The sequence below is a fragment of the Ornithorhynchus anatinus genome, chromosome 1 (assembly GCF_004115215.2).
Source record: "Ornithorhynchus anatinus isolate Pmale09 chromosome 1, mOrnAna1.pri.v4, whole genome shotgun sequence".
Classification (NCBI taxonomy): domain Eukaryota; kingdom Metazoa; phylum Chordata; class Mammalia; order Monotremata; family Ornithorhynchidae; genus Ornithorhynchus; species Ornithorhynchus anatinus.
This window is the reverse complement of record NC_041728.1, coordinates 177,762,337-177,775,485: the sequence shown is the minus strand read 5'-3', so window position 1 is coordinate 177,775,485 and position 13,149 is coordinate 177,762,337. Positions and strand designations below refer to the sequence as shown.

General features: G+C 47.2%; 1 protein-coding gene across 1 annotated transcript in view; it reads right to left on the bottom strand.

Annotated features, from left to right (window-relative positions):
* Positions 1-269: 269 nt before the first annotated feature.
* The window catches only part of GYPC (glycophorin C (Gerbich blood group)), a 56,585-nt gene continuing 43,705 nt past the window's right edge, over positions 270-13,149 (bottom strand). Inside the window, exons 2-3 of the mRNA XM_029070676.2 lie at positions 5,744-5,794; positions 270-1,239 (exon numbers count right to left, since the gene is read on the bottom strand). Coding sequence (XP_028926509.1) covers positions 1,043-1,239; positions 5,744-5,794 — 248 coding nt within the window. The 3' untranslated portion in view covers positions 270-1,042. The remainder of the gene's footprint in view (positions 1,240-5,743; positions 5,795-13,149) is intronic.

The window sequence follows — 13,149 nt, the reverse complement described above, 5'->3', positions numbered from 1 at the left end:
TTTAGTTCTGTTTTGCTCTGCCGTCTGTCTCCCCCGATTAGACTGAGAGCCTGTCACTGGGCAGGGATTCTCTCTATCTGTTGCCAAATTGTCCATTCCAAGCGCTTAGTACAGTGCTCTGCACATAATAAGCGCTCAATAAATACTACTGACTGAACTGAATGAAAAGTAAATTTGCCCACCATCAAATGGAGGCTCCGAGGGACATTAGCTGCCTCCCAGCCTGTTCCCACCAGTGCTTAATGTCCAAATGAGAATCACCACCAATCAATCAATCAATCAATGGTATTTATTGAGTGCTTACTTTGTGCAGAACACCAGACTTCGAACTCGGGAAACTACGATACAATAGAGTCGGTAGATTCTATCCCTGCTCCGAAGACATTTTCATCTCTACCACGTGTCAGCAAGAAAAGACAGGATGAGACAAGCTTGTTATCTAACATTTTGTTTTTCCTGTCTTTCATGTTCCATGTTATAAATATCTAAAACAGAAATAAATTCAAAACAAAACAATGCTTGTTAAAGAAACAAGGAAAGGGATGAGAAAATACATCAGGAGACTGTTTGCCCATTCATCTTCTGAAGCGAAGCGGCATCATCAGACTTGGGGTACTCCGTTTCCAGTTGTAATTCATTTCTGGATCATTTGACTAATATCGATAGAGATGCTGCATTTCCTCCGGGAAGAGACGCTTCTTACCGGGAGGCGCTGACACGCACGAAATGTCAGTCCCTGACATTTCGTCTCATCATCTGGTGTCAGTGTATCAACGCTTGAATTTTTGCTGCTGTTGTTGTCTTTCTGCTTTTTGGACATTGAGTTTAACGGTGACCGATACAATCGAGAAAATCAATAACCGAGGATCCGGCGTTCACTCCGTCCTGAAATATGGAATGGCATGTAAATTCGGCAGCCGCCGCCGCGGCTGTTGGGTCTGCTTGGGATATCTGAGGCGGAGATTCCATTCCTGGAAGTAGTGTCTTAGAACCGAATCCCTGGGAGACAGAGAATTAAGGAAGTCCCCACCTAGTTTTCCCCTCAGATAAAATATTCCTTTTTGCTGTCATCCCCGGCCTCTTGGAGGGCCGGGTCGTTCCTCAGGGCCGCGTCCGCGCTTTCTGCAAATTCGGTTCCCTTGGCCTCATTGGTGTGATACGTGCCTTTCTGCCTGTACAGGTAATGAAGCATGACGAACAGGAGGCAGATCAGGACAAAGGCCACAGCGGCGATGACGCCTGAGGAGGAAAGAGAACCGGAAATGACCAAGGCCGGGCTGGGTCCTGGATTACGTGGAGCAGTGGCTAGAACCCGGGCCTGGGAATCAGAAGGTCATGGGCTCAAACCCTGGCTCCGCCACGTGTCTGCTGTGTGACCTCGGGCAAATCACTTCATTTCTCTGGGCTTCACTTACCTCATCTGTAAAATGGGGATCCAGTTACGCGGGACAGGGACGGTGTCCAACCCGATATACTTGGATCCACCCCAGCACTCAGTACAGTGGTTGGCACATAGTAAGCGCTTAACGAATACCACAGTTATTATTTTAAGGATTTTGGGTCCCTGGCAAGTGGTTCACACATTGCAAAATCTCTGGACAGATAGGTCAAGGTAGAATGATGGTATTTACCAAGATCTTAGTCTTTGCCAAGCACGGGGCTAAGCTCCGGGTAGGCAAAAGATGATCGGGTCGGACACAGTCCCTCTCCCAAATGGAGCTTGCGGCTTCGTGTCGAGAGCCCGGGCTTGGAAGTCAGAGGACGTGGGTTCTAATCCCAGCTCCACCACTTATCTGCTGTGTGACCTTGGTCAAGTCACTTTACTTTTCTGGGACTCAGTTTCCTCATCTGTCAAATGAGGATTGAGACTGTGAGCCCCACGTGAGACAGGGACCGTGTCCATCCCAATTTACTTGCACCTACCCCAGCATTTTGTACAGTGCCTGGCACATAGTAAGTGCTTAACAAATGCCATAATTATTAGTATTATTATTATCTAAGGGAGAAGGAAAATGGGTATTTTATCCCCATTTTACAGATGAGGTAACTGAGACCCAGGAAAGTGAAGTGATTTGTGACGTGAAGTGAAAGGTGAAGGTGAAAGGCAGCGGGCACGGGACAGAGCCGGGACTAAAATCTAGGTCTAATCTCGGCTCCACCACTTGCCTGTGTGACCTTGGGCAAGTCACTTCACCTTTTAAATGGGGATTAACACTGTGAGCCCCATGGGGGACATGGAATGTGTCCAATTCAATGATCATGTATCTACCCCAGCACCTACTACGGTGCCTGACACTTAGTGAGAACTTAACAAATATCATAAATGAATAAATAAATAAATAAGTCTCCTGACTTCCAGGCTCACGCTTTCCCACCTAGAACACGTTGAGTCTCCACTGGTAAGCGTTCAGTAAAAAAAAATACTGCTACTTCTGGCTCAAGACCAACCCCACCTGGATGCCTTCAATCCAGCAATCTTATTCATTGAACACTCACTGCGTGCAGAACACTGCACTAAGCATTTAGGAGGGTACTATTCAACAGATTTGGGAGACACAATCCCTGCCCAAAAGTAGACTGTAAAGTCCTTGAGGGCAGGGAGACTGTCTTTCAAGTTCTATTTTACCGTACTCTCCGAAGTGCTTAGTACAGTGCTCTGCACAGAGTAGACTGTCAGCTCCGTAAAGATAGGGATGATGTTTATAACTCTACTGTATTCTCTCAAGTGCTCAGGACAGCACTCTGGACATAGTTAGCACTCGATAAATACCACTGATTGATTGAACATTTCATAGATTTGCTCCTTTTCCTTCTGTCATCATTGCCACTCTCCTAATCTACCTCTTTCTGGTCTCCCTCCCTCAAATTGGGTGATAAGAAATAATAATCTGGGAAGACCGGAAGATGGAAGAGGGAAGAGAATGAGAAGGGGCAGAGAAGATGGATTGGAAAATGTTTTAATAATGGTATTTGTTAAGCGCTTACCTATGTGCCAAGCACTGTTCTAAGCACTGGGGTAGATCCAAGGATTTCAGTTTGGACACAGTCCCTATCCCCCATGGAGCTCACAGTCTAGAAAATGGTAGGAAGTTTTTTCTTTTTTTTTAACGGTATTTGTTAAGCGCTTACTATGTGCCAGGTGCTGTACTAAGCACTAGGGGAGGCAGAAGATAATCGGGTTGGACACGGTCCATGTACCTCATGGGACCCATGATTTTGGTCCCCATTTTACAGATCAGGAAAAAAATGACTCGCCCAAGGTCACACAGCCGACAAGTAGCAGAGCTACGATTGGAACCCAGGCCTCTAAACTCCGAGGCCTGTGCGCTTTCTTCTAGGCCATGTCCCTTTTCCTTGTTTTTGTTTTTTTCTTTCCGCCCTCCCTCCCTCTATCCCTTCCTCCCTCCTTTTCTGCTCCTTCCTCTCTCCCTTTCCCGCTTCCTCTCCTTCTTCCAGATTTCATACTTTCTGGAGGCTGTGAAGTGTGCAGCCCTCTCGTGACTCCCATTCCTCCGTGGTATCTGGATTAAGAAACGGAAGGAAGGGAGAAAATCGGAGGCCTCTTTGACACCGTAAGGGATGGGAGTGGGTGGAATTTGATAGCGATCCAATATAAATCTCGTTCAGGTTGAATGTGACTCATGACAAGCTTTTGTAACATTTCTATTCAGCGCTCTATTAGGTCTGAGAAGGACCCGGGACAGAAAGGGACAGTCGTTTCCGTTCGGTAGGATGCTACACGTGGAGTCTCGGCTTTGCTTTCTCCACATCATCTCCGCAAAAGCAGTCAAAGGTAATCAAACAGTGTTCTGGGAATATTCTATAAATCTGTTTTATTACACGCTCCCAAGTGGTTGGCACAGTGCTCTGCACGTAGCAAAAGCTTAATGAATACTGATTGATTGAATAATAATAATGATGACGATAATCCCGGCTCCACCATTTTTCTGTGGTGTGACCTTGGACACGTCACTTCTCTGTGCCTCAGTTACTTCGTCGGTGAAATGGGGACTGGGACTTATGAGGCCCACGGGGGACAGGGACCGTGTCCAACCTGACTAACTTGTATCTACCCCGGTGCTTAGTACAACGTCTGGCACACAGTAAGTGCTTAGCAAATACCAACATTATTATTGTGTCCCCTGAATTGTAGTTCTAGGGGGTAGAGGCTGTCGCTGGGGCGGGGGCCACGGGTCATGCTGGTGGTGATGCTTACACTAACTTTACATCAATCAGTGGTATTTATCGAGTGTGTACTTTGTTCAGAGCACTGTACTAAGCTCTTGGGAGAATGCAGTGGAGTTAATAGACATGATCCTTGCCCTTAAGGAGGTGATAATCTATGGTGTAGAGAGCACTGAACTAAACCCTTGGGAGAGCACAATGTAACAGAGTTGATAGGCAAGATTCCTCCCCTCAACGAGCATAAATTGGAGAAAGTGCTTGGAAGAGCATAATATAATAGTGTGGGGAAGCAGCACGGACTAGGGGATAGATCCCGGGCCTGGGAATCAGAAGGATCTGGGTTCTAATCCTGCCTCCGCCACTTGTCCGCTATGCGACCTTGGGCGAATCACTTCACCTCTCTGTGCCTTAGTTCCCTCATCTGTCAAATGGGGATTAAGACTGTGAGTCCCTTGAGGGACAGGGGCTGTGTCAGACCTGATTAGCTTGTCTTCACCCCAGCGCTTAGAACAGTGCTCGACACATAGGACGCGCTTAACAAATACCATCGTTCTTATCATTATTACTAGTGTTAGTAGACGGGAGCCCTGATCGCAAGGAACTCACAGTCTACTGTGTGCAGAACTGCTGTGGGGAAACAATGTGGCTTAGTGGAAAGAGCACGGGTTTGGGAGTCAGAGGACATGGGTTCTAATTCCGTCTCTGCCACTCGTCTGCTGTGTGGCCTTGGGCAAGCCACTTAACGTCTCTGCGTCTCGTTTACCTCGTCGGTAAAATGGGGATTAAAACTATGAGCCCTATGTGGGACAACCCGATTGCGTTGTATCTACCCCAGCACTCAGAACAGCGCTTACCAAATACCATAATAATAATAATAAAAGAACACTAGTCTAAGTGATTGGGAGAGCACATTACAATAATATTGGTAATAATAATGACAATTATGGTATTTGTTGAGCACTTACTATGTGCCAGGCCCCGTACTAAGCACTGAGGTGGATTCAAGAAGCAGCGTGGCTCGGTGGAAAGAACACAGGCTTGGGAGTCAGAGGTCATGGGTTCGAATCTGGGCTCTGCCACTTAGCTGTGTGACTGTGGGCGAGTCACTTAACTTCTCTGTGCCTCAGTTACCTCATCTGTAAAATGGGCATTTAGACTGTGAGCCTCACGTGGGGCAACCCGATGACCTGTATCTACCCCAGCGCTTAGAACAGTGCTCTGCACGTAGTAAGCGCTTAACAATTACCAACATTGTTATTCAAGCAAATCACGTTGTTTGCAGTCCCTTCTTCCACGTGGGGCTCCCGGTCTCAATCCCTCATTCTACAGATGAGGTAACTGAGGCACAGAGGAGTGAAGTGACTGGCTCAAGTTCACGCAGTAGAGAAATGGTGGAGCCGGGATTAGAACCCATGACCTTCTGACTCCCAGGCCCGTGCAGTTTCCACTACATTAAGCTGCTTCTCTAAGCTTTAAAAAGGATCCCTGCCTTCAAGGAGCATAAAGTCTAATGGGAAAAGAGGAAGTCACTCCGTTCACACCTCAGGTGTTTTCTCACCTGCGATGACAGCCATGTCCGCTCCAGCTGACGAGAAGCCAGGGTTGACGGCTGTGAACACAACAGAACAGACCAAAGAGGATCAGTTAGCAGAACTTGATGAGAACTAACACACACTTGTTCTCAGCCCCGAAGGACATACGCTGATACAATTGTACATTCAATTCTTTATTTTGGAGTACTATTTAATAATGATAGTGGTGGCATTTGTTAAGCACTTTCTGTGCACCAGGCATTGTACTAAGCATTGATCCAAGTAAATCAGGTGGGCTTAGCTTCTACATAAGATCTCCCCTTTCGTTTGAGCCTCCTTGCTGACCTCCCAACCTCCTGCCTCTCCTCACTCCGGTCCATACTTCACTCTGATGCTCGTATTTATCTTTCTGTAAGAGCATTCAGGACATATCACCTCCCCTCCTCAAAAATCTCCAGTGGTTACCCATCCACCTCCGTATCGAACCAAAACTCCTCACCATTGGCTTTAAAACTATCACCTTGTGGCCTACTACCTCACCTCGCTTCTCTCCTATAACTCCGCCCGCACACTTCGCTCCCCTGGTGCTAAGCTTCTCACTGTGCCTCCGTCTCACCTGCCTCACCGCCGAACCCTGGCTCACGTCCTGCCTCAGGCCTGGTACGCCCTCCCTCCTCAAATCTCACAGACAACGACTCTCCCCCATTTCAAAACCTTACTGAAGGCCCATCTCCTCCAAGAGGCCTGCCCAAACTAAGCCCCACTTTTCCTCATCTCCCACTCTCTTCCGTATCACCCTAAGTTGCTCCCTTTGCTCTTTCCTCCTCTCCCAGCCCCACAACACTTATGTATATACCTCTAATTTTATTTATTTGTACTGATGACTATTTAATGATGATAATAATAATGTTGGTATTTGTTAGGCGCTTACTGTGTGCAGAGCACTGTTCTAAGTGCCGGGATAGACACAGGGGAATCAGGTTGTCCCACGTGGGGCTCGCAGTCTTCATCCCCATTTTACAGATGAGGTCACTGAGGCACCGAGAAGTGAAGTGACTTGCCCACAGTCACACAGCGGACAAGTGGCAGAGCTGGGATTCGAACGCATGACCTCTGACTCCAAAGTCCATGCTCTTTCCACTGAGCCACGCTGCTTCTCTAATGTTGGTATTGGTTAAGCGCTTACTATGTGCAGAGCACTCTTCTACGCGCTGGGGGAGATACAGGGTAATCAGGTTGTCCCACGTAGGGCTCACAGTCTTCATCCCCATTTTACAGATGAGGTAACTGAGGCACAGAGAAGTTAAGTGACTTGCCCGAAGTCACACAGCTGACAAGAGGCAGAGCAGGGATTCGAACCCATGACCTCTGACCTCTATGCCCGGGCTCTTTCCACTGAGCCACGCTGCTTCTCTGTGTTTGTTATTTGTATTCTTGTCTGTGTCCTTCCCCCTTCCCACCTCCCCCCGACTGTGAGCTCATTTTGGGCAGGAATTGTCCCTCTTGATTATTGATTTGTGCTTTCCCAAGTGCTTAGTACAGTGTTCTGCACCGAGTAAACGCTTAATAAATGTGATTGAATAAATGAATTAATGAATACAGAGGGGGATGCTCAATCCCTGGAATCTTTTGAGGAAGGGGGTGACACGTCCCGGACATTTTTGTAGAAAAATGATCCGGGCAGCAGAGTGAAGTATGGACTGGAGTGGGGAAAGCCAGGAGGCAAGGAAGCTGATGCGGTAACTGAGGCGAGATAGGATGAGTGACTGTAATGACACGGTTGCCGTTTGGATGGAAACGAAAAGGCTGATTTTAGCGATGTTGTGAAGGTGGAATCGAGAGGATTTAGTGATGGATTGAATATGTGGGTTGAATGAGACAGAGGAGTCAAGGATAAAGCCAAGGTTACGGATGTGAGAGACAGAAAGGTCGGTGGTGCTGCCTACAGTGATGGGAAAGTCATGGGGAGGACAGGGTTTGGGTGGGAAGTTAAGGACCCTTTTTCAGACATGATAAGTTTGAGGTGTCTGGAGGACTTCCAAGTAATAATAATAATGGTGGTATTCGTTAAGCGCTTACTATGTGCAAAGCACTGCTCTAAGCGTTGGGGGGATACAAGGTGACCAGGTTGTCCCACGTGGGGCTCACAGTTTTCATCCCCATTTTCCAGATGAGGTAACTGAGGCACAAAGAAGTTAAGTGACTTGCCCAGAGTCACACAGCTGACAAGCGGCCGAGTCGGGACTCGAACCCATGACCTCTGACTCCCGAGCCTGGGCTCTTTCCACGGAGCCACACTGCTTCTCTAGATGGGAGAGATGGTTCGAAGGCAGGAGGAGATGTGAGACCGCAGAGAGGGAGAGAGATCAGCCCTGGAGAAGGAGATTCGGGGATCATCCTCAAAGATGAGGTAGTTGAAGCCATGGGAGTAAATGAGTTTCGTTGGGCAGGGATCGTCTCTATCTGTTGTCGAATCGTACATTCCAAACGCTTAGTTCAGTGCTCCGCACACAGTAGCGCTCAATAAATACGATTGAATGAATGAAACGAGTTCTCTAGGGAATGGGTGTACATGGAGAATAGAAGGGGACCCAGAACTAAACCTCAACGGATCCCCACAGATAGAGGGTAGGAGGCGGAGGAGGTGCCCGCGAAGGAGACTGAGAACGAATGGTCGGAGAGATAAAAGGAGAACCGGGAGAGGACGGAGTCAGTGAAGCCAAAGTTAGATAACGTTTCCAGGAGAAGGGGGTGGTCCACGGTGTCAAAGGCAGCCGCGAGGTAGAGGAGGATTAGGATGGAATAGAGGCCATCGCATTTGGCAAGAAGGAGATCCCTGGTGACCTTCGAGAGGGCAGTTTCTGTGGACAGAAGGGAACGGAAGCCAGATTGGAGGGGATATGAGACAAGCGGGTGTAGACAACTTGCTCAAGGAGTTTGGAGAGGAATGGTAGGAGAGAGATGGGGCAATAATTGGAGGGAGCCGTGGTGTCAAGGGAGGGCCTTTTTAAGATAGGGGAGACACGAGCATGTTTGAAAGCGGTGGGGAGGAAGACGGTGGACAGCGAACGGATGCAGGGGGCTGTCGGGGAGGGAAAAAGGGAGCGGACCAGAGTTTCCACTGGACACGAACCGGCGGCCACTCAAGTGAACTTCCGAAGAGCGCTTCGGCAAGACACTCAAGCACTGCTCCTTCCGATGAAGACGCATCTTTCGGCCCCACTGGAAAATAGACAGTGGCTTGCACGATCAAGCCCGATAAGAAGGAAGGCTGTTGTTTGATTTTTGAATAGCTTCTGCATCAGATTTCTTTCCAGGATGTGTTTTTTTTTTCCTCCACTTCATGTTAAAACAGCCTTTCAAAAAGTTATTTTGGGTTTCAGTGCTGAACCAAAGAACAGTTCTGCTTAAGAGCTGCCCAAGGCCTGGAGGGACTCTAGAAATCCTGCTGCCTAAAAGGAAGATCTATCAACTCCATGACTGGATCATTCATTGTTAGTAAATAAATGAACTTCCTCTACCCTGAGGGAGGGAAGGGGAGGAGGTGGGGAGAAGAAGATCCCTTATAAGGTAACGCCCAAAATGCCGACATACGAAAATCACTTCCCAGTTGTAGCTCTGAAAATAGCCACAGAAAACTGGTTCTAAATATTAATTTCTACCATTAGTAGTAGAAAAAGTATTTAATGTACCCCTCCTGGGCACAGTACACTGACTGTAGTAAGCACTTAGGAAACTGTAACACAAAGTAACAGGTTTCCTGCCCAGAGGTGGCGGAACTGGAATTAGAACCCATAACCTTCTGACTTCCATAAAAAAGAAAAGAAGTGGCAATGGGGCAGAAATGCTGAGATGGCAGTTGGGGGTCACATGACACTTGGGCCTGAAATGACAGTTGAGGCAGGGGGTAAAGTGGGAAGAGCAGAGCTCAAACCGGGAAGGACTCCTGAGGGAGATTCCTAGAAATGAGGCTCCTTTCTTTGGTGGGTCTAAATATCAAGAGGGAATGAAAAACCTTTCATTCAATAGTATTTATTGAGCGCTTACTATGTGCAGAGCACTGAACTAAGCGCTTGGAATGAACAAGTCGGCAACAGATAGAGACGGTCCCCGCCGTTTGACGGGCTTACGGTCTAATAGCAGAGGAGTCGAAGTAAAGTGGGAAGAGCAGGGCTCAAACCGGGAAGGACTCCTGAGGGAGATTCCTAGAAATGAGGCCACTTTCTTTGGTGGGTCTAGATATCAAGAGGGAATGAAAAACCTTTCATTTACAGAGGAGTTGAAAGCCTTGAAACTAATCAGTCAGGCAATCAATCAGTTGTATTTATTGAGCACTCACTGTTGGTGTTTGTTAAGCGCTTACTATGTGCAGAGCACTGTTCTAAGCACTGGGGTAGATACAGGGTGATCAGGTTGTCCCACGTGAGGCTCACAATCTTAATCCCCATTTTACAGATGAGGTAACTGAGGCACAGAGAAGTGAAGTAATAATAATAATAATAATAATAATGTTGGTATTTGTTAAGCGCTTACTATGTGCAGAGCACTGTTCTAAGCGCTGGGGTAGACACAGGGGGATCAGGTTGTCCCACGTGGGGCTCACAGTCTTAATCCCCATTTTACAGATGAGGTAACTGAGGCACAGAGAAGTGAAGTGACTTGCCCCAGTCACACAGCTGACAAGTGGCAGAGCTGGGATTCGAACTCATGACTTCTGACTCCCAAGCCCCTGCTCTTTCCACTGAACCACGTGTGCAGAGCACTGTATTGAGCACTTGGGAGAGTACAATACAACGATAAAACAGACACAGTCAGGGTGGTCTACCTGCAGGAAGCGCAACCAGTGAGGTTTAAAAATAATAATAACTGTGGTATTTGTTAAGCGCTTACTCCGTACCAAGCACTGTTCTAAGCGCTGGGGTAGATACGGGGTAATCAGCTTGTCCCACGTGGGGCTCACAGTCTTAATCCCCATTTTACAGAGGAAGTAACTGAGGCATAGAGAAGTTAAGTGGCTTGCCCAAGGTCACACAGCAGATAAATGGCAGAGCCGGTATTAGAAGCCATGTCCGTTGACTCCCAAGCCCGTGCTCTTTCCACTAAGCCACACTGTGTGGAGGAAGGGTAAGGAGGGGCGGGGGGAGGTTGGGAAACTCTTCGGAGGAAGGACCGAACCAGACGGGGGGAAGGGGAAACAATTCACCAGTGGGCAGGAAACAGATGGAATTTTTCCCACAGGAAGTTGTGCAAGCTGAAAACTATCGGGTTCCCTCATGAGGCCCGCGTGGGACAGGGACTGTGTCTGTTTTGTTCATCTTGTGTCTATGCCAGTGCCAAATAAATACTCCATTTATCATTTTAGGGGTTTGAGAAATCCATGGTTAAATAATTCATATCGGGGAAGACAATGTGGCCTAGTGGATAAAACCTGGGCCTGGGAGTCAGAGGACCCGATTTTTTGGTTTAATGGGCATTGATTCATTCATTCAGTAGTGTTTACTGAGCATTTACTATGTGCAGAGCACTGTACTAAGCACTTGGAACGTACAATTCGGCAGCAGAAAGAGGCAATCCCCGCCCAGTGATAGACTCACAGTCTAATCGGGGGAGACAGACGGACAAAAACAAGACAACATAGTCACGATAAATAGAATAAAGGGCAGGTACACCTCATTAACAAAATAAATAGGGTAATAAAAATATATACAAATGAGCACTGTGCTGAGGGGAGGGGAAGGGAGAGGGGGAGGAGCAGAGGGAAAGGGGGGAAAAGTGGGCTTAGTTGAGGGGAGGTGAATGGGGGAAGGGGGAGAGAGCAGAGGGAGGAGGGGGAGCAGAGAGGGAGCAGAGGGAAAACGGGAAGCTCAGTCTGGGAAGGTGAGCACGGGCCTGGAAATCAGAAGGACCTGGGTTGTAATCCCAGCTCCGCCACTGAAAAATGGATATTCAATGCTTGTTTTTGTTCCTACTTAGACTGTGAGCCCCATGTGGAAGCAGGCTTTGTACCTTATATCTACCCTTCGCATAAAATAGTGTTTGATATATAGTAAGCACTTTAGAAACAGCGTGGCTCAGTGGAAAGAGCCCGGGCTTTGGAATCAAAGGTCATGGGTTCGACTCCTGGCTCTGCCACTTGTCAGCTGTATGACTGTGGGCAAGTCACTTCACTTCTCTGGGCCTCAGTTCCCTCATCTGTAAAATGGGGATTAAGACTGTGAGCCCCACATGGGACAACCTCATTCCCCCGTGTCTACCCCAGCGCTTAGAACAGTGCTCTGCACATAGTAAGCGCTTAACAAATACCAACATTATTATTATCATTAAAAAAACAAATTAGACAGGAAGAAGAAGGGGAAAATCAGGGAGGATAGGTGGTTCAAACCCTAGAGAAGCAGCGTGGCTCAGTGGAAAGAGCCTGGGCTTCGGAGTCAGAGGTGATGGGTTCGACTCCCAGCTCTGCCACTTGTCAGCTGTGTGACTGTGGGCAAGTCACTTAACTTCTCTGTGCCTCAGTTACCTCATCTGGAAAATGAGATTAACTGTGAGCCTCACGTGGGACAACCTGATGACCCTGTATCTACCTCAGCGCTTAAAACAGTGCTCTGCACAGAGTAAGCGCTTAACAAATACCAACATTAATGTTAAACATCAATTCAGAGGGAAGAGAAGAAGGAGGTGGAGGAAAAAGAAATGGAAAAATTGAAAGAACAGGAGAAAAGCGTTGGTGATTTTCTCTACTTCCTGATATTCTCTCAGTTTCATGGATGCTTTTCTCCTCTTTGTTCTGTCTCACTGGGGTGAATATCAAGTACTTAAAATAGGACAGACACAGAGAGATTGGGCAAGTTCCGGTAGTCTCAAACCCCTGCAGGTTTCATGGACCCTAGAGAGTTTCATCATAAATGTGGGTAAACCAGAAAATAATTCTATTGCACATTTCCAGGATTTTGCACGAAACTTACATTTTGCAATTCCAAATGAAAATGATAACGTACTTTGGAATTTTGAAATATTCCTCTGGGTTTTGAGCCCAACACAGTGTGTTTCTTGGTTTTGGGATTATTACCAATAGGATTATTTCATGGAGATTTCTGACCCTAATTATTTGCTAGGACCTTGAAGGAAATATTATTCCTGAAGGCCGGAACCCTATTGTGAAATACCAGAGTAGCTCCTACGGGAGAAATAGACCCTTCCAAACAGTCGAGACCAACCTGACATCATTTATGTCTATATTTATGCTCACGTAACAAAAAAAAACTCTCACAACAAAACCTAAATCGGAAAAACATTAGCCCCTTTGTCAAAGGCTTTCCATCCTTCCCCAAATATTAATGACTTTCCCATCTGTTCTAATGGTTGGTTTAAACTTCCTGTTCCCACCGGGGGAAACCTTTGAAAAATAAATAATCAAGATCTTTCTTTTTGCAGA